Source organism: Rhodnius prolixus, unplaced genomic scaffold (assembly GCF_049639745.1).
Source record: "Rhodnius prolixus isolate KJV_2025 unplaced genomic scaffold, Rpr scaffold_13, whole genome shotgun sequence".
NCBI classification, from domain to species: domain Eukaryota; kingdom Metazoa; phylum Arthropoda; class Insecta; order Hemiptera; family Reduviidae; genus Rhodnius; species Rhodnius prolixus.
Window position 1 is genome coordinate 13,467,780 of NW_027411583.1, and position 27,131 is coordinate 13,494,910.

The 27,131-nt window shown below is 33.6% G+C and overlaps 3 protein-coding genes across 7 annotated transcripts; 1 reads left to right on the plus strand and 2 right to left on the minus strand.

The window, feature by feature from the left end:
- Positions 1–183: 183 nt before the first annotated feature.
- Positions 184–7,594, minus strand: Non1 (nucleolar GTP-binding protein 1). Its single transcript, XM_074116425.1, has 12 exons — positions 7,427–7,594; positions 7,115–7,285; positions 6,929–7,032; positions 6,067–6,150; positions 5,818–5,971; positions 4,479–4,763; positions 4,232–4,387; positions 2,794–2,926; positions 2,003–2,247; positions 1,041–1,319; positions 808–945; positions 184–506 (listed from the first exon to the last, which is right to left on the minus strand). Exons 1-12 carry the CDS (start codon positions 7,472–7,474, stop codon positions 351–353), a joined length of 1,953 nt encoding a protein of 650 aa, XP_073972526.1. The 5' UTR covers positions 7,475–7,594; the 3' UTR covers positions 184–350.
- A 200-nt stretch (positions 7,595–7,794) lies between these two features.
- On the plus strand, positions 7,795–12,143 carry LOC141448223 (carnosine N-methyltransferase). Its single transcript, XM_074116438.1, has 8 exons — positions 7,795–8,149; positions 8,252–8,456; positions 8,963–9,123; positions 9,695–9,835; positions 9,950–10,121; positions 10,217–10,325; positions 10,953–11,077; positions 11,785–12,143. Exons 1-8 carry the CDS (start codon positions 8,055–8,057, stop codon positions 11,986–11,988), a joined length of 1,212 nt encoding a protein of 403 aa, XP_073972539.1. The 5' UTR covers positions 7,795–8,054; the 3' UTR covers positions 11,989–12,143.
- Positions 12,144–13,384: 1,241 nt separating this feature from the next.
- LOC141448222 (probable chitinase 2) lies at positions 13,385–24,650 on the minus strand. Of its 5 annotated transcripts, none has more exons than XM_074116434.1 (9): positions 24,457–24,650; positions 19,936–20,009; positions 17,733–17,933; positions 17,253–17,412; positions 16,800–16,896; positions 15,548–15,754; positions 15,206–15,394; positions 14,699–14,824; positions 13,385–13,842 (listed from the first exon to the last, which is right to left on the minus strand). In XM_074116434.1, exons 2-9 carry the CDS (start codon positions 19,997–19,999, stop codon positions 13,660–13,662), a joined length of 1,227 nt encoding a protein of 408 aa, XP_073972535.1. In that variant the 5' UTR covers positions 20,000–20,009; positions 24,457–24,650; the 3' UTR covers positions 13,385–13,659. The 5 variants fall into 5 exon arrangements, with proteins under 5 accessions (XP_073972535.1, XP_073972536.1, XP_073972537.1 ...); XM_074116435.1 differs by having other exon boundaries at positions 24,453–24,650; XM_074116436.1 differs by lacking the exon at positions 24,457–24,650 and adding an exon at positions 23,769–23,869.
- Positions 24,651–27,131: the final 2,481 nt, after the last annotated feature.

Here is a 27,131-nt window from a genome sequence, read left to right on the forward strand (position 1 = left end):
AAAGAGTAATAATTATGGAAAAGGATTTAAAATAAGTAATGCTTTTTTTCCAATATAATTTATTCTCGTAGTACATAGTTTTGTTTATTGAAAAGTAAACACTATGCATCTCTATTGAAGAAAAGTAGGTACACTTTATAAAATAACAATTCTTGTTCCAAACTGACAGCATATTTTTGCCCAAGTTTTAATAATAATAAGATTTAAACTAAAAAAAAACTTTTTTCCGTTTTAGAATATGTGTTGCTAAATAAAACTTTAGACGGCCCCCTGATTAAAAGTTTAAATGTTTAAGAAAAAAAAAAATCTGTAAAATAATAGCAGAGAAATTGATAAAAAATAAATTATTCTTAACGACGTTGTGCTTTACCGATTCCTCTTTTTCCAGAAAATAAATGTTTTGGCATTTTATTGCCAATAAATCTATCAGCCTCTCCTTTCAATCCTCGTTTGTTGATTTTCTTGCTCAGTGCTTTGTGGGCAATCTTCTTGAGTTTTAGTCGAGTCTGAAATTGAGTTCGTAATTTGTTTTTTAATTCAATCTCAACTATAATATCCAATAATCATAATCATGATCTCATTCATACAGATAATCTATTAGGGAAAATTTCTTTCAAGACAGCTAACTTTTGGAAAACTTCAGTATGTCCTTGAAAGAGTTTCGATTTATTAAAAAAATTACTCATGAATACTTCTTAAGACAATAAATCTAAGACATTTTGCACAAATTAGTCTTAGTTCAATCAGCTGTCTAAATGCAAAACAAAGCGATCTTAAGCCATTGCAGTAAAAATATCTATGAAATACCTGTGGATCTTTAACGCCGGAAACATCTCTAGGAGGTCTGGACATGCTTCTAGCAGCACTCTCTGATGACAGTCTCAGTCTCTTCGCACTGACCATAGACAAAGAGCGTGATCTTCCTCGAGTTCTCTTATATCCAGCCTTTTTTTTTTTTTTTTTAAAAAAAACAAATATTATAAATAATTGAATATCCAAAATTTCTGAATCGTATCAAAGCCAACAATATAATCTAATACCTTTTCATTATTGTCAAGCGCCACGCCCAGTTTATTTAATTCATTTCTAAACCTGGAAACTGATCTTTCCCTGACCTTCGGCGTAGCCGTTCTAGGCAACACTGGTTTTGTGGAAGCTTTACGTACACGAGCTTCTTGTTTCATTATGGCCTTCTTGTCGCGTATCTGTGCGGCCAATTCTTTAATATCTTGCAACGTGGAATCAAGTTCAATCTTAGGCACAGCGTAGAAACCAGCTTCTTCCCTCAGAGCTTCTTCACGTTCAAGTTCCTCAAGTTTCTGGATAGTAAGATGCAATTAAGTAAAACGAAATCTGGGGAGATACTCACAAGACTTACTTTTATAACAATTCATGAGGTTCTAACTTATTTCATTATTTATAAATTTCCACCTTTAAGACATATTTTGTTTCTTTTTCTCAAAACGCTCAAAAAATAATCTGTTTTATGATAAGAAATATTCAAATAAAACTTTTAGTTCTGCAAGGAGGTGGTATCTCCGAAGTTTAGTGAAAATCGGAGAGATTTCGAAATCTTACTCGGATCAGAATATATATTTATATATCATATTTTTTACTATGGTTTAAAGTAAAAATAATCCTGTGATTTTGTCCAGTGCTGTCTTAAATATTAATCTAAGAATTAAAAGTATGAAAAGCTGTAAAGTTCTAAAGAGTTTTTGAAGGAATCAATCTCATCAAAGATGATATTCAGAAAACTGGAAAGCTGTAAATGAAAAGTGGTTTAGTTCATTTACGAAATATGCAGTGAGTGAGTTTAACGGAGATTTCCCTTTGAGTTTCCTATAGGATAACAGGTTCATTAAGAAAGTTATGGTGATTGTGAACTGAAGAGAGATTTCTCTTCTGATATACGATATTTTACGTTTTTGAAACCACAGACAATAGAGGAACTTTCGATCTTAGAAATCGTAACTAATGCCAAAAAAATAAAACTAAATACTTTAAATATTTCAGGATCAATATAGTCAGCTATATTATGGCCATCCATCATCTCTGGTATTATATCGTATTTATACTCTTCCGGAAGATCATAGTTCTTCTTCAGATCCAATATATAGTCATCTCCGAGTTCCACTTCAATATCACGTTCCAATCTCTTTTTCTCTATGATTACTTCATCTTCTTCCATGTTCTCATTAAGTGACACAAAGCCAGACTTAGTCAATCGTTTCGCCAATACTGTGTCTGAAACAATTTAATATTTAGAAGAGTTGTGCCGCAAGATGAGAGTTTTGCTCTAATAAACTCACACGACTTCCTAACATATACATCCTTTTTTTAAAAAAACTCCAAATATTCCTCCCAACATTCAAATATTTATTTCAACATATTTATTTCTTCCTTTTTCAAAAATGTCCTAGAAAATAATAGATATTTATGATAATGTCCCGGAAAAGTGAAAAATTCAATCAACAGTGACACATCCCCTGTATAATTTTTTTCAAAATCAGAAATTGAGTAAGAAATTAAACCCTTTTAATAATGTACCAGAAACAGAACCATACAATATACTGAAATTAGACCTTAAGGGAACCCAATCTCCCGTAAGTATCCTTTACCCAATTTCCATGGGAAAATGTTTAATATAAAAATGGTAGATAACCCGTGATGAGTACAACTGTTTTGGACCCAATTTAAAGAGATTTCGGGGTAAAATCAAAGAAAATCATAAAATAGACACGGTCAAAATACTTTCTTCACCAATTTGAGTGTAAAAATAAAGATTCTCACCAGGTATACATGGAGGTCTGATTTTCTCGTCACGTTCTTTAGGATATGCAACGTGCAACCGGTTCAAGATGCCTTCAACTTTCTTGCATTGGGTTTTGCTTTCAACTCTAAAGGCTAGTAGATTGTCGCATGCCTGAAAATTAGAAGTATCGTAAAAAAAAAAAAAAACTCATGGACGACAATTATTGGCGAACCTTGGATATTAGCGAAACAACGACAAACATAAGCCTACATTAATCATTCAAACATTAAAGATACAAACACCCTAATCTTATCATATTTTCCTACTTTATACATACTTTTAGGCCACCGTGGGTTCACAAATTAAAACGACTTTTACGAATTGTAATATTTTACGATCCAAGTCCCCCTCAAAACAGAGAAAAACTGTCCAAATATCTCTGATTACATGGAAAGAAGTAAGAATTTCTTTTTACAATTCCAGTCGAATATGATCCAGCAATTAAAAAAGAAGACACCATAAAATTGGTCATCCAATAAGACCCAAATTTGTTATCATGATAAAAGAATTTACGAAAGAATCTAGAACTACCAGCTTCTCCGAGAAATAAAGATCTAATAAATTAAGAAGCAAGATATTGGGAGCAAAAGTTAGAGAAAGTTTAAAGTGATGATAACTTCCGCTTCCAGTATCTCCAAAACCAATAATCCTATTGAGTTTCAAATGTGTACCAATTACAGAGAAATGAATAGTCCACAATAGAGCTACATTTTAAAGAAATCTGATAATTAGAAAGCTAGACATTGAGACCTAAAATATCTCCGAAACTAATAAACATTGGAAGTTCAGGCGGGGCTTAACGTCCAACTACCATTTACTAGGTGTCGTAGACGGAGACGAATAGCAAACGTACTTTACTATTTCTCATTTAACCATTAAATAAAAACGAAGGCCAAGACCGGGAATCGAACACATTGGAAGTTGAATTTTGTGTTAATTACAGAGAGAGATGAGTAGTCTGCAACAGAACGAAATTTTACAACTTCCTGCTATTTACGAAGCAAGAAATTGGCATATGATTTTAGAGTTCGATATGAGATCTAGAAATTTGAAGTTGCTAAAATTTATGTGACCTTATTCTTGACAATTTCTTATATACATGGGGGCTGGGCGCGGCTATATTGGCAGATAAGTTGCATTTTGCCTTGAGATTAGTTATCGATTTATTTACACGTGAGACGGTTTTAAGTTTGAACCAGCATAATATTTTTATTAAAATTTTACTATGAAATAGAATGTTCAAATTTTGTATTCAAACGGTTCTCTAATTTTCTTGTAAATTTGAACCTACCAGATGCAACATCGTTTCAAGGGTTTGTGGTGTGTTGTAGATTTCATATTAACTTATCCGTTCATCTAACAACTATTTTGTGCCCAACGTAATAAATACTTGGGCAGAATTAATTTACAATGTACCTGTTGTTTAACTTCAGATACTCCTTCTTCGGTGATCGTGCTCATACTTAGCAATGGTACTTTTTCATCTGGGAAAACTTTTAACAAAGCTTTATTCTCTTCTGAGAGTTCTTCAATTCTAGTTACATCACACTTATTGAAAACGGCAATTACAGGCTGAAATAAATAATTAATAATGACGAATAGTATAGAATAGAGGCAACGGAATGTTTTAATTCTAAGATTCTACAAGGTTCTTTAAACTAACCTTATTAGAAAATAATGGGCGAATACTGTTAAAAAGAGCAATCTGCTCTTCTAAGGAATGCCCACATTGTCCTGACGGATCTAATATATAGAGAATGGCAGCTCGAAGATGTGCAAGAGCTGTGACCGCTTGCATTTCAATGATATTTCTCTGATCAAGTGGATGATCTAGTATTCCTGGTGTGTCGATCACTTGCCATCTCAGGTATTTGTAGTCAGTATGGCCAACGTACAAGGATTTAGTGGTGAAGGCGTATGGCTGTACTTCAACTTCGGCTCGAGTTATCTAAAATAAAGATCATGAATAAAAAGTTATTATTATTTTTTGTAATAATCCTAAATGAAGAGTTGTCCCAATGTTGGTGTCAGATATTTTACGATTCTCGTTTCCCTCTTACCCTAATTTACTTAATCAAGTTCTTGAAACTAAGATGGTTGACTTTAGCATTATGCATGAGACTGCTGGAACGAAGATGTCATCACAACTTCCCAAAAACTTTTGCTTCGATCATTACTTCCAGAGACATTCTTTTAAAACAAGAGCTAAGCCATAAATTACAATCAAGTTCAAACCAAACTGTGGTGCCGGTCCAGAGAACTACAGAAAACTTAAAAAACCATGGAGTACAGTCGTTCTGAACTCGGAATTTCCCTTTCTATGAGACACTGTGAATATTCCATTTTTTGGAAAAAAATGGCTCACAATCACTTTAAAAATGACTTAAAATTATCTGTCCCACAGAGTGTTCTCCTCTAAATCTAATTATTGAAATTGCATGAGTTTTTTTGTATGAAGTAGTCGTGAAAGGCGGAAAATGACACAATCCTATTATTTGAAAAATCTATTGCGTAATACAGTTTCAGGCAGTACAATTCCTCAAATGAACCATTTTGATCAAGAATCTTAAGAACACCAAGTATGAGCGAGTAGGAATGATGTCGAGTTTAGGATGGATACGAGAAAAATAAATAATGAGGAATACGTGAAAACTGGTTTTCTGAGAAGTTAGATCAAGTCATGGATTGCAATCTCCGGATGACACAACGTCAGTCAAAACAGTATAAATCTTACGACTTTCCAAAAAAAATACTCAGATTAGAACATCTCTGGAGATATAACTTTCCCTGGGGAAAGCTCCTTATTCAATTCTTTACGATCAGAATCATAAAAAATATATATATATATATATAAACATTTTTTAATGTAAAAGAAGAAAAACCTGATAGCGAAGAAGTCTACAAATGGATCAATGAATTTGAAAGGAAACGAAAAATTTCAATGCTAATGTTTCAAAAACTAATTTAGTTTTACTATATTCAATCGTAAAAGCAAAGTGTACCTTATTGATAAAACTTGACTTTCCAACATTTGGAAAACCGCAGATAATAATAGTTCTTGTATATGGGTCGATTGACGGTAGACGTGCCAGATGTTGTCGAACTTGTTCAAGATATTCTAAATTGGAAGCTTGTCGTTTCATGATTGTAGCCATTCTGTAAATTAAATAAATGATAGTTAATATTTAAGTAACAGAGTAAAAGGCTTTTAAATTTAAATAACAATAAATTTGGAAAAAAGTAGATAGTACCTTCCAAGGGCTGCTCTTTTAAGTTGCTTACATCGGTATAATGAATCTCCAAACTTCAATAGTCGAAGATAATCCTTAGCTACACTGAAAGGGTATTTAAATTTAGATTTAAAGCAATATCCTCATACCATATTTATTACTTTTAAAGTATTGTACTTACAATGGTTTGAAATATAATTGTAAATTTTTTCTTAAAATGAGTTTGTGATACTTGACATTCGAAAGAAACTTCATTGGAAATGGTGTGTGAAGAAAGAAATAAAAGAGAGGTTATTGAGACTATAAATGTTTTTACATTTATGAAGAAATTCCATTCAATTATGAAAAACTGGGGTACCCAGGTAAACTCTGATTTTGGGATAGCTTAAGGCAGAGGAATAATTGTATCTACTTCATGGAAATAGCGCTTCTTTTGAGACGAAACAATCCTGGTCTGAGGTAAACAACCAGTACCGTCAGTTTATACGTTGTGGTTAACGAGCATGCTGAAGCTGTTAAGTAAGATAAGACCAAGTTCGACCTCCACTTTAAGAATTTGCCACACCATTCTAGCAATCTCAGACAGAACTTTTGTTTTGTCCAAATTGTGCGTACACCAATTAAACCTAAAAGAACTTATGTAGCAGCGCTTGTTACGTTTCCTCAATCATGTTAAGGGTGTATTGTTAATTGTGACGCGCCAATAAGGTCGATTAATTGTGGTCATTCTTTTTCAACATTGAAATAATTTGTTTACAAATAATTCATATAAGTAAACTGTGAAAGTTTAAACCTTTCAACTTGACTCCCTTTGAGTGGGGACAATCCTTTTTATTGATAGACCATTAATTTTATATATTTACTTTTTAAATAGTATACTAACTTGTCAACCAGATGCCTTGCTTGATTTAACTGACCTAAACCTAATTTATAGTGATCTTTATCATAAAGAACATTCATCAAATCGGCGTAAAATGGATGAATATTCTGTAAAGTTCATAAAAAACAAATTAATCTTTGTGAATATCTAGTATAATAATAAAAAAAAATATATAACACTTATACTTACATCTAATTTTGGAAATTCTTGCAGTATTTGTGACAATCGTTCATGAAAATTTTGTTGTGTATATTTAATTTTTCTCATATAGAATGATCTTATCCTGGATATTTTGTAATGTTTATGCACAACTGTAGGTGTTTTTCTTTGAGTTTTTGAAAGTATGATGTCTATAAAATCCTATAAAGATAAATTTAATTTGTACAATTATTTATAAATATATAAATTTGAAGATTAAAGAAATTTTTTCCATAAAAAAAATTAGGTGTTGAGAGAGGTTAACATTGTTCGGAAATTCTATATAGAAAAATGAATACATACTTTTGCCGTTGGAACAACGGCAATTTTCTTAAAATTATACATCGGCATTTTGATAGAATTTTAATATCTCGGCTTGAAATAATAACAAGAACTAGTCTACTTTTTTTTATTTATTATTGACACATATAACAATTCTTGGCCATGTGCCTTCCAAAGAAATTTAGAGGTAATTTGTGGGTTTACACTTCTTAAGTGTCCTACAGAATACAGGGGCAGTGGAATTTCCAAAAAATATAATCTTTAGTTATAAATTACATCAATTTGTGTAATTAGAAATTAAATTTGTTTATTTTTGGTTGTATTCAATATTTTCCGATTTATTAAAAAAATATATATGTACATAAGATTGCGCTTTCTTTTCAGGTGTACATGTTAAACTGACTGCTGGAGGTTATGCGTGTACTGAACTGTGAGGTTGTCGTTGGAACGCTTACTAGGAGAACTTCGTCCTGTGTGAAGATGATTGGGTTTTAATTTCTTGCTTGTTTAATCTGATTGATATTAATTAATAGGATTTAGCTAATTAATAAATATGAACTATTTTTATTTCAACATTTCTACTTATGTGATCTTAATTGTATATTAATCTACCTCCTTTGAATTTAGTATAAAATTTTTGTTTTTAAAAATGTGTGATGAAAACGCTCAAAACGGAACAGATGTTAGTAGTGCTGAGGAGAGTGAACATTTTTATAAAATTATATGTGCTTTCCTTTCATATAGGTATGTACATATGTAAAATACATATATATTTTTTCTTTTTTTTTGAAAGATTGAATGTATAATCCAATTAGCTGACAGCTAATTTTTGTTATTCTTTTTCAGAAAGTTTACTATGACCTTTATAAATAAAAGATTAACTTATATTTCAACGTTACCAGTTAAACAACAGATTGCCTATCGTAATTACAAGGAGGTATTGGAAGAGGTGAAAAAGTGTATAGAATTGAATAATAGAATCTTAAAATTGATAACACATGATTTAGGGAAAATGTTTGAAAATACTAGACATGTATGGGAACAGAATATGGTAAGTAAAAACTTGAGTAAATTTCATAATATCGTCGGCCTGGTAAAGCAAACATAAAATATTATTGCATTTTTTTGTCAGTAGAAGTTGAAATTGGTATTTTAAATTGTCGCAAGTTGAGTGTTTTTCAACGTTACGATTTTTCGTGCAGTTTTTGACTGTCCTACCAAACAGTTTTATCAGGAAATTGTAATTAAAGTTGCTTAAGAATACCTTGCAATTCTATCAACTTAATTAATTTTTTAGTTGGTAACTCTAAAAAGTTGGATTTATTATAGCTTTATGTATTATTATAATTAATTTAAGTACATCAACTAGAGAGGGTTTTCGAAAAAAGTCGAGGAAAACGAAAGAACAAACGCTAGCTTCTTCAAATTCTGATTTTTCCAACTCATTCAAGCCTCTTTAGTGCATTTTTTTTTTAAATTACTAAGTTTGCTAATTAGGCTAGCGATGTATTGTTTTGAATTTATTTTTTCAATTTCCTTTAACGAGTTTTATTGCAGACATTACTAAGAGACAAGATGACATCCGAAGACATAGACAAAGTTCAAATTACCTTAAAACAATTTTACAGAGACTGGAGTAGAGAAGGTGCTCACGAAAGAGAGCAGGCTTATAATCCAATTATTGAGGCGATTGAAAATCATTTTCCAGAAAATTCTTGGTAATTAACAGATTCTTCTTTGTTTTTCTTCTTTGCAGAAGTTTTTCTTGTTGAATTCTACTCTTCTATTTGTGTTTATTCAAGATAATAGGCTTTCGGAATCACTATTAATTAAAGCCAGAGGTGGGCGAAAATTGGATGCAGAATCGTTTATTATTTATTTACCTCACAGTAAATCTACTTTGAAGCGAACCATCATTTTGTAAAAGTTTATTTTGAAAAAATTAGATGAGATTATTTTAAAATATCAAATCATTTGAAATATTTTTTGAAATAATGCTTGTCCACTCTTGACTTTAATTACAATCATGGTTCCAGACTTGTGTGATTCGAATCTTAAAATCTCCGCATTAATGTCCACAGCTTCTTTAATCGTATATTGAATAGATAGATTAGTAATAATATAAACACCATTTCGATAAATTTAACACGATCATAGTGTTCTAAAAAAGTAAACAGAAAAGCTGTCATAAAATTATCAGGAAAACAAAAATAATGATCGCTTCCATTTTGTTATTTATTACATCTCATTTTAACTTATAGAAATATGAGTAAAGTTATTGTAATGCAGCCATCGTGAAGATGTGAAGGTGCTTGTACCTGGAGCAGGCCTAGGAAGGCTTGCATTTGAAATTGCAATGCGTGGTTTTAGGTGCCAAGGAAATGAGTTTTCATTTTTCATGTTATTCGCTGCGAATTTTGTTTTAAATAGGTGAGAAAATTAACTCATTATTTTTTTTGTGTGTATGTAGAGAAATAATAATTAAAACACTTTATAAAATACACGCATTAACGTAAGAAATTACCAAATGCCTTTTATTTTCAGATGTTGCGATGTAGACATGTACACAGTGTACCCATGGGTATTGCAAGTTGATAACAATATAACCTCGATTAATCAAATTAAAGGTATAACCTTCCCAGATTGTAATCCAGCAGATTTATCCACAAAATTTGGTGAATCCAGATTCTCTATGGCAGCTGGAGATTTTTTAGAGGTTTGTTTTTCTTTTTAAAATAGTTGGATTAGCTTAAACCTTTTTAATTTATTTGTAAATAATTCTACGATAATTTTTTTTTTCTCTTATTCCAGGTTTATGTGATGGAAAATGAATGGGACTGTATAGCAACTTGTTTTTTTATAGACTGTGCCAACAATATTTATACATTTATTGAACAAATATATCGTATTTTGAAACCAGGTGCGTTAATGTTTTGATGTAATTTTTAATAATCTTGCATTCAAGGTATTAAACTTGTATCGATAATTATATCGATATGTGATGCCTACCTCTTTGCTTCCTTTTTTAGCATATACTATTTTCTATAAACTTTTTATTTTCGTTGCAATAATGCTGTTCTACATTTTTTTTTGTTTTATTTGTAAAAGGAGGGGCTCTTGCCTCTAAACGTACTGTTTTATTATAATGTAAGAACTCTGTGAGTTTAAAAATTATTGAATATATCCTGTGTTTGTAGAAAATTCCAAAAATATCACAATACTCGGTGGATTTTAATTTTTTTACGATCATGTCTTCTAAATTTTCCCTAAAATTCGTATTTATTTTTAAAGTTTTGATTTGAATAATTTTTTTGGGAAGGAAAATTCATTTTGGACATAATGTGGTGTTCTAAAATGTTCTTATAAGTCTACAAGTTGAGAATGGTAGTAAGAGAGGAAGTCGTATGAGTGGTTCACGGTTGATTTTTCCTGTTATTTTAAAATTACGTTGAGATGACCAGAACCTTTATCATTTGCGCCAACTTTTTTCTGCATCATAATTTTTTCCTACCACTATATTCTTAAAAATACATTACTTTCTTTGAAGGAGGCATTTGGGTGAATCTAGGACCATTACAATATCATTTCTCCACCACCCTTTCTGAAGACTCTTTGGAACCAAGTTATGAAGAAGTCAAAGAGATTATACGAAATATAGGATTTGTGATTAAGGTTAGTTAATGTAAAATATCTACTCGAGCGTATATTTACGGGGATCAGCTGATGGAAAAGTGGTTTCAACCATTCAGTCAGTCGAAAACGAAAAATCGCTGATGTTTGCTAAAATCAATGAAGATAATGTGCCCATTTTACTGCATCGTTCTGCAGTTTTTTACAATTATTTTTTCCACTTGAAACGATTCCTTAAAAACTCATATTTCGGGCATTTCTAAAGATGTTAAGCTCGAATCTAAAACTTATTAACTATGAAGCAAATGTGTTGTTGAAATTCTGTTTTCATAGAGATTGGCGTGATTGAAAATGCAAATTTTCTAAAAGTATTTTTTCTTTTTTCTAAGATTTTCTGTTGACTTTTGTAAACTTAGTCTGCCTGTTCACTGAATAATATGGTATTACCTCTTATTATATGTGATAATTACATAGGTTTTTATAAGATCGTACAGTTGGAACTGTTATAGCAATCGATCAAGGTCATTTGCTATTTAATATTCAACATTCGTATACCGTTTACTCATATTAAGTTCCGTTGCCACTTAAATTGGAAATTATTTTCATGAAAATCGATTTTAAAATTGGGTTCTGAAAATGTAACGTTTCTGTGAAAACCACTTTAAAAAAAAACAAACAAAAAAATTCAACTTAGATTTAGTAACAATCCCAAATTTGAAGAAGACCTTCCTTTTTTTCCTTTTTTACAGAAAGAAGAAATCGGAATTAAAACAACTTATTCACAGAATCCAAGTTCAATGTTGAAACATATATTCGAATGTGTGTTCTTTGTATGCGAAAAACCTGTAGTGGTGGATACCACAAGGAATTACGGCGAACAAGAAGACGACGATGCCCTACAAGTGTCTGATTCTACCACCAATTCCGGATCGACTGCACGAGTGGATACCTGAAATTGGCTGTTAAATATTAAAAAATTAACAATAGTCCCAATTAATAATTTGATACGTAAACATTGGTACTAATAGCTTTGGAATTATTATATTTTTGTATAAATATTATATTTAAATGAATAAGGTATATAAATAAACTATTATACTTGAATTGACCATTTATTATTTTATTTATTTAACCTTTTAATGAGATTTACACCTGCACCTACAGGGTGGTACATTAAGTAAATGCGATAAGTGTATATAAATAGCGTGGCAGACGTGAATGACGGTCATCCAGTTGGTCACGGGGCCAACGGCGCTTCAGCCGTCTTCGAGGATTGGAGGGTAGCGTAGTTGAAGATAAGTTTGCAGCTAAAGGGTTCGGATGAAGTGAGAGTTTTTGGTGAAAATTTTTTTATCTGATTTAGACAAGTTAGGAAATGAGTGGAATTTGGAGATCTATATGTATTGTGTGTGGTTGCTAACATAGAATGGAGCGTCTACTAGGCGGCGGAGTATTTTGGATTGGAGTGTTTGCAGTCTATTGATGTTGGATTTTTTTTAGCTGTTCCGTAAAGTTCGAGTCAGTAAGTCCATATTGGTGTGAGAAGAGCTGTATAGAGTCGTCGTTTGTTCTGTAGTGAGAGTTTTGAGCGTTTGTCGAGTAGTCTGGCTAGAAGTTTGTATCGTTTGTTTAGTTCGGTACGTTTAAGTCTCGTATGGGGGTTCCAGGTAAGTCTCTTGTCTAGGTACATTCCAAGGTACCGCTCATGGTCGGCTGGTGGGATAGATGTATGATGTAAGAAGACAGGTGGTGGAGTTTGACGTTTGAGTGTGAAAACTATGTATTTAGACTTAGTTGGGTTAATTTTTATTCACCAGTTTTCTAACCAAGGTTCTATTGAGTGAAGGTGGGTCTGTAGTGAGCGTACTGCGAGGATAGGGTCAGAGTGTGAGGAGAGAATGGCAGTGTCGTCAGCGAATGTGTAAATAGAGGTATTTAGGTTAGAAGGTAAGTCGGCAGTGTAGATTGTTTAAAGTAGAGGAGCTAAGACACTTCCCTGTGGCACACCAGCAAGGACGGGATAGATGGAAGAGTGAGTAGTGCCTTGAAGAACTTGAAAGAATCTGTCAGAGAGGTAAGAGCTGAGTATGAGGTAATAAGTGCTAGGAAGGATGCGTTTGAGTTTCCACAGTAGACCTTCGTGCCACACTCGGTCAAAGGCTTGCGAAACATCGAGGAATACTCCAGCGCAGTATTGTTTTCGCTCGAGTGAAGAAGCGATGGTATATAACTTTTCACTTTTTACTCACACAGAGAACTTAAAAGCAAATTATTCCGAGCGTATATTCAAAATAGAAAATATGCATGAACGAAACAGTATTTAGAGAAGGTAAAAAGAAAAAGACGAAATAATTCTGTGGTTTTTATTTTTTGTACAAACTTAAAAATATCACAATCTTAAGAAGTAAATATATACACATGAGTATAAAAAGAGACAGTGATAATAACATAAAATCACATGTAGCAATATCATATCAATGTAGCAGTGGTGCTTTGTTATAATAGAAAAAGAAGAGAGCGTTCAATTGATGAAATTATCACTATTTTATGGAAACAAAATTTTTAAAAACAAACTTTATAAGCGGGACTAAAAACGGCACTTAGTGGAGATTACTTAAATTCGTTTATCCATAATTATGTGAAACAATGCTCACGTTTGATATTGTTATCGGACGATCTTTGTTCAGATGATCTCTGACAGCGGTAACTAGCGGATAACGATCGCCTTGGCACAATCCTCGGAAATCGTCTGTGTCCAAAGTGTATACCATTGCACCGCCGAGGCCTTTAAGGTTTACCAATTTCACCTAGAATTTATTAAAATATAAGATTTGATTAGGAATTGACAACAGAAACATCATTTATGAAGAAGTTTTAGTTTCAAATATGGCCAAGTATTACTACCAAGCGCATTCTAGATTTAGTGATGCACTTTTAATGACACGCAATTATTTCACACATTAAATCTAACATGGTCCAGAGTACATCCACCACCTGAACTTGGCTCAAGACTGCATGAAAATGATCCTCCAGATTCACTTAGAAATGTACAAATTTTCAATTCATAAATACAAATGTTTGTATTTAATGTTCCTTCCATTATTTTGATGCCCTACTAATCGAAGAAAATAAGCTACCGCAACTCTCTATCAATTAATTTTGTTTTATAAATTTTTTCGCTAACTTTTTATACAAATTGCAGAAAACTGACAACTTGGAAAAACGTCTAGTTACTATTAGTAGATCCAAAAGCTTCAGCCAAAATCTGTTACGATAATACGTAGTACAATTTTGCTGGGCTAGGTTTTCATCATATCGTGATTTAATTTTCATATCAAACGGAGGTTTCAACGAATTTTAGAAAAAAAGGTGATGTTCTCCTTTAATGGCCTCTTCCTGCACTGGAATTTAGCTATAGATGATACGACTGCTTCGTATGAAATAAGGGAATGAAATACAGCTTCTTTACAAAATCTTCGAGGATGTGCACCTGGAAAACTGTGATGAAGTAGAAAAACATGTTCATCCCGGCGTCAAAGAAAATGCTATGGACTGGCTCATGTTAGGTTCTGTGGTTGCAAGGACGAGACCCTCGATGCCAGCAGGGAAATTTCCCATCCATACAAACATTTAAAAAGGAAAATCTTGATAATCATCACTTACCTTTTCTAAAATACTCCTCTGATTGTCGTAGGAAACGAATTTCTTATGGTTAACAGCGTACGGTGTACTTGAAGCGTCATCCCACATTTCTTTCCAACCTGAGGTTGTGGACAGCTCGTAACAAACCTGCGAAGTATAGGGGATATCGCTTAGAGTTTTAAACTAACAGACTGCTTGTAAATCTTTTTTTGTTTGGGAAAATCCACAAACCATTGGGAATCCCCAAGAAAATATCATTTATTTCCCTCCCCCCTGCATTGCGTACATTTCAATCCAAATAAAATTGACGCGAACACTCACACGACTTTACTCACGCTTATAACTCACAAATATTCTTCAACTCCGAGCATTAAGGACATACTTAGTTCAAACTAACACTATTCGGTATTTTTTTTTCTTAAAACTTCGCGAGTTAAACTTCCAAAAACACAGTTTAAACTTTCAACTCACAACCACACAAACCCCCCCGCCCCAAAAAATGTTTGACGTCAAATCGTCCAAACTCACTTCATTATAGCCAATAATTCCTTTCTCTCTGGTCCACTGCGATAAATAACCATTGTCGGATGGCACCTTCAGGTAATTCCCATTGTCAGGTACATTTTTCATTGTAAAGCTGTGTCCGAACGTTGGTATTCCTACCAGTATTTTACTCGGTGTAGCACCCTTCTTGATTAGATAATCTATGCTGAATTCCTGAGTAAAGAGCATAGTTTATTTTTGACAGCAGTTTACAACTTTCAAATAGTTAACTTACTGCAATTACAACTATTTTTTGCAATTAAATTAGTTAATTGTTTTAGCAAATATTCTACGAGCTACTTCATTTTAAAAATATTGAAAACTTACAACATTAAATTCATTTTCAGAAATCAATGGGGCATTTACGCCCGTTTTTCTTTCCCAAGGGCCGTTGAAATCATACGACATTACATTTATGTAATCAACTGATTGTGAGATAGTTCTGACGTCATAGCCAGGATCTACGATATACCGTTTGCCAGTCATGAGTACCGTCAATATTCGATTGTCCTCGTTCAGTCTTGTTCTTAGTTCCTGTAAACATAATAAGATGTTAAATTAGAAGAAAAAGGAATAAAATTGATTATTGCAATAAATTGGTTGCCGCTCTATTTTTTTTAATCGATTTTTTTTCTAAATCGATTCAAGTAGCGACTTATGGCAAAAATTCTATTTTTTGTAGGCCTTTCAAAAATAGAACGTGGAACTGTAATTACAGCTTCGATTTCTTCCCTAGTTAGAGTCTAGCAAAGGCAATCCCCAGCCGTACAGGTTAATCGTATACTTCGTGTCAGCAAGGATGCTCTTTTCACCATTTCAGGACGGACAATGGACGGACTTGGATGTTGGAAAACTGAACAATTTTTATAAATACGAATCCTCGTTAAACCTCTCACGAATATAGACTACGATGACAGAAACTGAACAAATCACAGTTGTAAGATACTTTGCAATAACCTCCTCAGAACGGATGTAGACAAGGTCCAGAAATTGGTATCTTGGGTCAGCAGGTCTAATAGAAGGAGAGATTGTAACCAAGACTAGCGATTCCATCAATTAGCCGAGTAGATTTTTTAAATGTTTGTCACTCCTCAGATTTATGTTAAGGGACGATGCAAGACCTTGATTAGAGTTGGGACTAGTTAATTTCATAAAAATCGCTTCATGAGCGATGATAATATTGAGGAAATTAAAGAATACTTCCGGGACCACTGCTGACACAATAATGAACTTTCTTAACAGGAAGGAGACGCCACGAATCCCATAAATGCACCCAAAACGTTTTAAACTATACTGAATTTCAAATCAAGGAGAAAGTAGAATGTTCGAGGCGCCTCTTTGTAAATCTCCGGGAATTCCACATTCCAAACATCGATCACACGTACATTTTAATTTTAGAAGTAACAATTCAAGGTTGAAAACGAGGTTACCGCCAAACACAGGAAATCTTTAACCACAACTCAATTATTCTAGAATATTATTCCTGTTTTAATTGTTTTTTTTTCTTAATTTTTATAAATAAAAAGAAAATGAAATAACTGAATCTTACAAGTATTTAATTATGTAATTTCATTAAGACCTTAAGTAATGTTGCGAAATTTCTCTTGTCTTCGGCAATGCCTCCTCGATCAGTGGGAAACATCCAACAGATGTCAACTCCATCCAACTGATTTCGTCTATAAAAATAAAATAAAGATAATGGAATAACGCTGTAAATCTTATGGCAGAAAATTAAGCCACGAATTCGCTCGCCATAACATTGATAATAGTGGTCGAGACTTGATGACGTTAGCGGTTTATATGATGAAAAACAAAATTTTGCTCTCCAAAATTACCGTTAGATCTCCTCTTAACAGAAGACAGCAGTCAGCTGTCCGCCCAAAAATGATTTAGAACTTTTTTTAAGTTAGAAAATTACAGGAAACTAAAAAAAGCCGATGAGTACAGTTGCACTACCGGTGAACTGAAAGTAAATTATGACACATTTTTGAAACCTGAAAACTATTTTAGGAATGGGAACCTCCCCACTTACCGTAGAAACTGAAATACACTTTCTACAAATGCTATTCTCTTGACAGTGGAAGCGGCCATGTTTGAGAATTTCTCCGAGCCCTCAGACCAACCGCCAACGCTGATCAAAACTTTCAGATTGGGGGCTTCATCCTTTAGTTTCACCAGGTCTTTCAACTGACCTGAAAATAAATTTCAAAAAAAATAAAGCTTCTTAAATTAACTTGAACAACTTGAACAGAAATGCATCAGGTCTAGGCCGTTTAGGTCAATCCCTCGAAATACTTCGCCTTGTGATGGAGACAATCCTGGTTTTATGAAGATTAGTGAGATAGAGGTCCTTCCACGGACTCTCTATGAACACTCTGAAACAGTACCCGCGGGCTCCTGCCGCTAAGACATTAGCGAATTCTAGCAAGAGGGAAGCTTTCCACAGAACAATTTGGCTAACAATAATGTTTGATATTTAGAAGGTAAGCCAAAAAAAAAAAAAAAGTCTAACCAAATCCTCTTCCATTGGTTACGTAGTCTGCCCAGCTGTCCCTGCTGACCACAGTGTTGGTCGTTTCGTTTATGCCGAGAAAGGCGTACACTAGGTGGGTGCACAGGTTGACATCCACGTCTGATATGGTGAACTGGCCCTGACTCCGTCGGTACACCGCCCATGATGAAATATAGCATAGAACGGTCTTCTTGTTACTACCTGCAACAACCAATCCTTCTTGATTACAATGGTTTAAAGGGAACGTGGGAAAGGAAATGATAGCAGCTGAAAGGTAAGGATTTCCTCTTCCAGAAGTCTTCGCTAGATCGCCACCTTAGACAAGGATCTCCATATTCGAAGCACAGTATATGGGTGATCTCCTATAAGGAGACGCACACTTCATGTATATACCAACAATACTACCTTTTAAAGTCGGTAAAACTCTTGGCTCAGTCAATGTTCAATGCTCTTCTACTTTTTCATAAAATTATTGAAAAAAAAAAACATTTTATTTTAAAAAATAAAACTATGAACTTGTTTGTTTACCAATATAACCTTCATATCATAAACTATCTTAATTGCTGGCAGTTTTAACAACAATAGAATCATTTCAGGTCAGGTTAATGTAAATGAACTGCGATAGTTTAAAACCTGTAACTTCATTTCTTTTGGCATTTAGTTAATATAATTCAATTGCAAAGTTATACTATTACCTTTAGTATTAGTTCAATTCGGTTTATTGCTTTACAAAGAAGTGCACTTACAAAACACGTTTAATCGATTTATCTGATCAATTATGACAAAGTAATTGAGCTTAATCGAATTTTTACTCTCGATGTAAATTACAATAAATTAATCATTTTATACGTTAATGTTAAGGTACTGAACTTTCTTAATTATCGATTGAAACAGTTTTTTTTTTCTTCAATTAGTTAATTCGTTTTTCAATTAATTTTTTATTTTAAAGAAGACGTACCCTGGAATACATAAAAAGTAATTTTTTAAAACTAGGTCCGAGTGCGAGCCAGTCTGTTAGTTCGCATAACTTCAAAAATAGATACTGTGAATATGTTGTTGAAAATCCGAAGAAAAGTTTTCGTCGAGGATTGTGAGATTAACTGCAGTTGTACTTACAGTTTTTTAATGAAGAGAATAGAAGTACCATAAAGCAGCTGATTTGTTATTATTAATAGGTGTTTTTCGTCGAGAATTGTGAGATTAACTGCAGTTGTACTTACAGTTTTTTAATGAAGAGAATAGAAGTACCATAAAGCAGCTGATTTGTTATTATTAATAGGTGTTTTTCGTCGTAGTTGTAATTCTGTGCGAAAGAGGGTGCTTTTACAAGGCCAAGGTCAATGGAGTATTCATTGCTGTTCACTATCTAGCAATATTTCTTTCCCTTCTTTAACAACACTAGACGTACGGTGTTACGCACTCAACTAACCATCTCTTAGCGCAATTAACGTAATAAAATGTTATTAAAACAATTTTGCGCATAAACAAAAACATCCCTGGCAGAATGGTTATACATCCTGCCTAAATGGCGGTACTTTTCTTCAATTTAAACTGCCATTTCAGTATAATTTACGGCTCGGCATGTTTTATATCATATTTATAAAGGGGGCGGTTAAATATCTTGTTTCAATTCAGACGTTGGAGAAATTTCTAAAAGCACTAGAATTGAACTGATTTTTCACTATTCTTAGTAATTTAGGGCGAATGTACAATGAACAATGAATTGTTGAAAAAAAGAGATTATTTTAAAGAATAAAACTTTGAACTTATTTGTCTACCAATATAACCTTCATACCACAAAAATTCTTCCTTAATTGCTGGTATTTTTCAGGTCAGGTTAATGTAAATGAACTGCTATAGTTTGCAATTGAAACTTCATTTCTTTTGGCATTTAGTTAATATAATTCAATTGCAAAGTTATACTTTTGCCTTTAGTATTATGTAGTTCAATTCGGTTTATTGCTTTACAGAGAAGTGCACTCACGAAATACGTTTAATCGATTTATTTGATCAATTATGACAAAGTAATTAAGCTTAATCGAATTTTTACTCTCGATGTAAATTTTACAATAATTGAAAGAAACGTATCGAAAATATGGCAACAAACAAGAAGACACAGGAAATAGAGCAGAAACTCAAGAAAATACTGATTCATAAATACTTTCATAGCCGTAAAAGTAGTAAGAATGTAAACATCACTTACCAGTAATATAATTAGCAGCTAAGACAAACACAAACAGTAGGCACCACAACTTGCTAGGTAACATTCCTTGATCACTGCACAAAATATAGTTAAATCAGAATTAAAAACTTATCTATTCTAAAACTACCAATAAAAAGTAGCATAGAAAAATACTAATAAATCTGTTTATTCATCTTGTACAATATTTCTAATAAATATTTTCCCTTTAGAGGTCAAATTTAAAGGTCACGGGGTTTACCACTTATCTCTTGCTTTATTAATAGGAAGTTACGTAGAGGTTATCTCGCATTGCTATGGCTGTGCATTACTGTTCGTTGTTGCGTGATAATTGAGTTTTTTTTTCTTATTAACAGTAATAAGTAATATTAAATTTTTCACGAAGTAAAATGGGAATTACACGATAGAAATACTTTAGAACACTGATTATATCCCCAGTAAATTTAAAAATATTTTTAACACAGAGGAGGTATACTAATGATTGTTGGGTTACAAGGATATTACCTCTGTGAAGGTAACAGTCAAATTGGAAATGACTGGCTGGTCTGGTACTTGGTTAAACAAGAAAATTTCCTCTTATCAGATTAGTAATTTTTTTTTCCAACGATTCTGGCAAATTGGGGCATCCCAGCCAAACATTGTAGATAACCCCAACTTCCTTGGAAGACAGTAATCCACGTACAATATGTTGACGAGTAGAATTATTTGGTTTTAGCGAACTAATTCTCTTTGAGTATTCGGAATTAGGTTTATTTAACGTGAATGTTTGAGTTGGATGAGGTTGTCTATTTCCTCAAATCCTCTAGACCAAGGATGAGCAACACGCGGCCCGCCAAGCATTTCTAAAATTGAATTTATTTTATCGACTTCCTCCCATCGATATATAAAAATTGTTATAAAATTAATTATAATAAAATGGTAGTACATACTAAACCGAAATATTTTTTTATGGCGAGTTACTTGTCGACGACGTTTTTAAACATGCAACACGAACGCGCCGCGTCTGCGCGATTTTTTTTGTGACGAGATACACACTTGTCGGTGACTTGTTCAAACATGCAATACGGACGTTTCGTAAATTATTAGTAAGAGTTAATTTATGTGCGGCCCGCCAAAAAAAAATTAAATTTAAATTGGCCCATTGATTAAAAAGGTTGCTCACCCTGCTCTAGACTTACTTTCTTACGAGCCTGAATTTCTGAAATCTGGAAGAGAAAAATCGAAGGAAACGTGAGCCGCTTAAAGTGTACGCTTAAATGAGAAACAAGTTCCTACTTCTGGAATTGCATGGAGTGTTAATATTTTGTCGCTTTAAACTTTTGTACGTTAAACTAGCTAGCGTAATACAGTCAGAAACTAGCTGCCCTCTGTGGAGTCTACATACAAGATGGACGGTACATAAGGACGGGTCGGTGGCGGACGACTAATTCTACAGATGCCCTAAGCCGGGGCGGTAAAAAGAAGATTTAGGGACATTCTAATAGATATAGTCTCGCGCAACACTCCTGGAGTGTTAATTACGAGTGAAGATAAGGATACGGAAGCACGCTGAGCTGAAGCAGGAAGCGGATATGAGGCCTCGACAGCCTCCTAATCTCCAACAACATCTTTACACCAGCGTGTTGCTCCAAAGACACTGACAGTTCGACAGTTCTGCAAGCTTTTATCTGTCCCTTTGTACAAAACGGAAGGGTTTGCCTCACTTCTCACTATACCCAGTAAATCACTGCGCATAAGACCATGATTAAAACATCTTGCGAGTAACTTTGATTTCTTGGTGATTTTAAGGATATCATTATGATGAGTTTCACTCTAAAGCACTTCTTTGGAACCGTGTAAAGATCTGCCACCTTTAGGTAAACCTAATCCTAGAATAGGCTCTAGTGAAGAAAGTGCAAATGTGCTGAAAAAAAAGTCCTAAAACCGAACTGCTAGAAGAACTGGTGAAAATATCCTGGCATTCTCGAGATCTTGGTTGGAAAGTTGCTTGGGCGAAGAAGTGTGTCACAGAGTGCCGTCAAAACAAGACCACAACCTTTTATTTGAGATATCTGAAGCTGCGGATAGTTCTGCGACACCCGAGTCAAGGAATCTGTGACTTTTTCGTATGTTTTAGAGGCTATTCGTATCCCTCACCAACGGCAACAACATTGATTTGAAGATTATGCAGATTAAAGCGTAGGATCATAGAATTAAAGAAAATGCTGAGTTAGTGTTGGCGGTGAAATAGAGTAAACGAAATAAAACTCACAATGAAAGATGAACAGTTCAAGGGAAGGTTAAAAGAAAGGAAGGCAGAAATAACGATAACAACAAATTAGCGAGACAATAGAAATCGCGCACTTCCGGTCAAATTAGACTAGGCAATTATAAAGCCTTTACTAAGCGTGCGGGTTGGGAACTAATAGGCACTATTGCCTAGAGCATTAAGGCAATCGCTAGACCGCGTTCAGGCTCTAATAGTCTTGGATGTTTCGCAGAACTAATCAATAGATTTGTGGTCACACCTAGGAAGGGATTAAACCTATGCGACACTGATTGATTGTTCCTGGATTTCACTCCTTGAGGATGGATCATCGTGGTTTTCTTCAAATTTTATATTCCGACATTACTTAATTCAAATAACTCCTTATTTGTATCCGCCATGTTTGAAGCCATTTTTGGGAAAAAGTAACTGAAAATAGCTAAAGTATTTCCGGTTGACAAATGTAAGTACCTTATCGGAAAGCCAAGTTCCATAGTGACATTTCCTGCTAAAACCATGGTGACCGAGCGAAGTTAGGCGAGTCCCGCAAGGCTGAGATGTATTCTTGGTTAGTGGGTTCGATTCCCGGTCTAGACCAGTTAATGGTTAATAAGTGAAGTTAACAATTAAGATCATTGCTGTCGTCTCCGGCCGCGACACCTAATTTGGTAGTTGGACGGAAAGACCTAGTAGAACAGGCATTACTTTGCTTTTTAGTAATTACTGTGGAGTAGCCTCCAAATCGCTTGACTCAACTGGATGGATTTTACCGTTCTAAGCAAGCTCCAATGATTTTCTTTAAACTAGGAAGACACACTTCATATCTACGTCTATATTGTTTGATTGGCCGATCACTTTGATGCAAACTTTTTCTCAAGGTATATTAACTGCGGGAAGGCTGTGACGTCGTTTCCTATGATTTCATTTAACGGATATATAGTAATATTGAAGTCAAACGATCTAGTTAGTAAACACTCCTAGTTTCAAGATAATTAAATCTACATTAACAGTGATAAAGGCCATGAGATTGTAACACTGATTTCTAGTTTGTTTACAGCTTGTAGCGTTATCAAAGATTTGTTTGTTGTTATTTTCTATGAATTCCTAAATGTTCACAGAGAGCGCCATTGTTCCGTTTGTCATAAGTAAACACTATTCTCGTAAAAGAGGTAATCATTTGAGAAAACTTCTCTCATAAAAACTAAAATTATATACAAAAGGTATCTGAATAAACAGCATGTGATTCAGTATTTATAAACATTTTTTATCGCATAAACATCTATTTCCGTTAGCACCATTTTCAAACCTAGCCTAGAAAATTTTCCATAGACGAACGTAACTGGCTAGTAATTTAGAAAAATGAGATTTAGCCGTTGATAAAGAATCTATGCACTTCACAGCATCATTTTTCCCGAGGAACCCGATTCTGAAACTGTACTGAAAATTTCGCTAAAAACCACAAAATTGTTAAGTTTGAATAATTAAGCACTTTCGTTAAACCAAATTCTTCGAATTAGGAATTTTATTTACATTTAGAATTGCTAATAGTATCACATTATTAATGAGACCGTTTTATTTAAATACTTATTACCGGGTCTAATGGTGGCTCCAATTTGAAATATCACATTTGAACTGACTGCACACACCGATCAGTTTGTATGTAACAAACCACTTTTTTTGGCCTCAATGGATACATACTGTAGAAATGTAACAATCATAAGTCTTCCCGATTACAAATAAGGCGACAATAAGTGACCTAGTAAAAACCAAACCTTATAAAAACAGTAAGTGTAGTGTAAGACATGTTACAAATCGAAACTTTCTAAAACAAACTGATGTATCAAACTCTAAAGATGGATGCCAATCCAAAACCGGTCAGAGACATAAAGTACTAAGAATAAAATCAACAATAACAAAACCTTCTCTAACTGTTATAAAGAGAAAACCCAATGCTATCTTTATTAAAATGAAATCACAAATAATAGTTTTTATTGTTTTCTTTTTTAAGACGAATTTACGTCAGAAAGAAGTTATGGCGTCCGAAACTTTTTTCAATGCACAGCCGGCCACTGGACAATGTTCTCTCGTTACAGTGAATACTGTCCATCACCGAACAGTGAGCCGTAAGAAGATCCTAGAAAGAGAAAATCTAAGTGGCCAGGCTTCTGGATTCGAACTCGTGATCTCCGCTAGTATTCGCTAAACACTCAGCTAAATCCCTTCCCTATTATTAAAGTAAATATTAATAAACAAAAAACAAAGAGCCAATACTAACTTACTATAAACGAAGACATGTGAATCGATGTGTCAGGAAGTTTAGGCAAATTTTTTTTTTTTTTGGAATTCCAAGGATATTCTGTTTTAAAAATAAAATCTTATTCCGAAACTGATTGAAAAAACACAAATAAAATATAAAAAACACTTCCTAAGCCAGAAATTAGTCAAAACAATGACACGATTGGCGCTTAACTGAAGTAAAAGTAAATATCAGCAACAGGAAATTCTTATTACGCTTGCGCAGAAGTCCCCACTTAAATATTCCATTTTATAAGTTACTACAAAAAAACATGGAATTTCCAGACTGATTTAAAACATTTGAGAGTTCTGGTTATTAGATTAATGATAAAATGAAATTAATAACGTCTTTCCGCTTTCAATGTTCCACATGTAAACTATAAATAGAATTAAAAATGCTCGTTTCCACAAAGAAATTAGTTTTTATCTTTTTTTTTACTCTTAATCAGGTAAAATCGAAGCATTACGATCTTGCCCGAATTTGATATCAGGGTTTTCCCGGAAGTATACAACTTAAGGGTCAACAAAGTTAAAAAAAAAACTGGTTATTAGAAAGTTGTCGTGTTTGTGAACGAATTCTCAAAAAAGATATAGGGTGAAGGGACCAGTAATTGACTGGGCACCAGTAATTGACATACCAGAAATAAACTGGTATTATAAGGGATATGAGCCGTTTTTAGTGGTGATTCTTTCAATTTCGTTGTTGAGAAGCCTTTGGGCAGGAGTTCCAGAAAAATATTAATTATTGGAAGGTTCCTTGGTATCAGTGGAAGGTTATTTGTGTTAAAAGTTCAAAATCAAGGAAAAAACAAGCCGTTGCTAAGGAGGATTGATAAGAAAATAATTTTTCTTTTTTCTTATTTTTCGTTTATTTGTTCATATATTCGTGTGGTTATCAATGTTCTGTTATAATTAGTATTACTTGTAGATTTCATTTATGTAGTTTTTTTTTTAATTATAAGAAGCATTGAGGATTAAAATGGTGCTGTCAATCACTGGTCCTTGAAACGGCAATTTGCCCAGTAATTGACATGTATGTCAATTACTAGTCCTACAGCTTTTTTGTTTGAGACCAGTGATTGACTTCCTGGGAAAATGATAAGAAAGGTTGATAAATTTTATTATAATTAAAAATTCAATACATTGTAAAATAAAATCATTGATAAAAATCGGCAACATAAAATAAACAGAAAAACTTCCAACAAAATATGTTTAAATTAATGAATTAGCAAATGTACGCCTTATTTCAAGAGGGCATGCAGAATGATTATTCAACAGAGAACAACAATGTATGAACAACAAACTGGAATAATCGTGATCGCCGAACAGCTTCCGAGGCCTACGTGATTGATCAAAAAGACGCCCACTTATCGGGAGTTGGAAAATCTCTCATTCTCCCTCAGTTTTGGGTCCTAGCCACATGACAAAGAAGAAAGGGAGGAAATGGCTGAACCATAGAATTCCATCAAATAAAACGGCCAGGGGGAAAATGAAGCTCCCTCAAGAGAAGTACCAGGTGCGAAATCAAACATACGTGGAGAGTTGGTGACTTTGTGATGTTACACATTAATAACATAAAAAAGATTGTAAGATCTATTGTATTTACCAATTGACAGACACGTTGACCGAAGACGAATATATAGCATCCCATAGGCTAAATAGGCTAAACTGTATTTAAAAAAAATGAAATCGGTATGAAAATCATTTTTAATTCCCATAGACGTGAAGGTTGGATCGCCCTGTACTACTTTATGGAGAACGTTACCAATTTAATAAAACCGTTGATGTGTGAGGTTTTCAAATGGCTTGTAATTTCAAGTGGCTAATTATCAATTACATAAGATATATTATGATGTTCATTTCCTATGGATTCCGAAAGAATATTTTGTTTTTTCATTCATTTTTTCTTTTATGGTGTGCCTATTTTAATAACACATATTTTTGTCAATTGGTTACCTAGTTATGTGAATATCAGTGGTTTATTTGTAGGTATGTGTATTTTAATACCTATCCTTTCCAAGTTAAAGAGTCAATAACAGATATATATTTTTTAATCTAGTGTTTTTTTCATTGACGTTTCATTTATTTATTACTGTTATAAGTGCGAATGCTTACAACCTGTGGCGGGACGCGATATACGTGCACACAATGTATATATACATGTGCCCAAGAGGTAACTCAGTAATAATAAACAATAAAATACTGAATAGATGCAGAAAGTAAGAATGAATTACATTCAGATAGTTTGGTTTCGAAGCAAATGACACTGGCAGCACAGATTGTGGAAAATATTAGCGAAGCGCTCAAAAAGAAGGGAAGCGTAGGAGAAATTTGGTTCACTAGAAAGCACCAACAAATCGAACCCAAGGCGCGTAGATGCCATCGGTAGCAGCGTTATAGGCGGAATGAATGAAACAAGGATGTGACCACATAGTCTAATCGGAAGTAGAGAGGGTAGTTTGGTAAAGTGAGAACCAAAAAAGTTCCCCAAAAAAGGTTTAAGTAACAAAATACTTAGCGGAAACTTGAAAGGATAAGAGAGCGAAAGAGTTGAGATAAAGAGATAAAAGCGAGCCGACAGACATTGTGTACGATCTAACAAGCATGTTAGCTAATATCTCCTTGGTACTATTGAAAGTAAGGGCTGTTCTTCAAATTA

Excerpts from the sequence above, each read along its gene's own strand:
- LOC141448223 (XM_074116438.1), top strand. The coding sequence starts at position 8,055 with ATGTGTGATGAAAACGCTCAAAACGGAACAGATGTTAGTAGTGCTGAG. Across the intron at positions 8,457-8,962 it reads ATGTATGGGAACAGAATATG|ACATTACTAAGAGACAAGAT; the intron begins GTAAGTAAAAAC and ends GTTTTATTGCAG. Across the intron at positions 9,124-9,694 it reads CATTTTCCAGAAAATTCTTG|CCATCGTGAAGATGTGAAGG; the intron begins GTAATTAACAGA and ends ATTGTAATGCAG.
- LOC141448222 (XM_074116432.1), bottom strand. The coding sequence starts at position 22,695 with ATGGTTTTAGCAGGAAATGTCACTATGGAACTTGGCTTTCCGATAAG. Across the intron at positions 17,934-19,935 it reads AGCTGCTAATTATATTACTG|GTAGTAACAAGAAGACCGTT; the intron begins GTAAGTGATGTT and ends TGGTTGTTGCAG. Across the intron at positions 15,755-16,799 it reads ATTTCGCAACATTACTTAAG|GAACTAAGAACAAGACTGAA; the intron begins GTCTTAATGAAA and ends TTATGTTTACAG.
- Non1 (XM_074116425.1), bottom strand. The coding sequence starts at position 7,474 with ATGCCGATGTATAATTTTAAGAAAATTGCCGTTGTTCCAACGGCAAAA. Across the intron at positions 1,320-2,002 it reads TTGATCCTGAAATATTTAAA|AAACTTGAGGAACTTGAACG; the intron begins GTATTTAGTTTT and ends CTTACTATCCAG. Across the intron at positions 507-807 it reads CCGGCGTTAAAGATCCACAG|ACTCGACTAAAACTCAAGAA; the intron begins GTATTTCATAGA and ends ACTCAATTTCAG.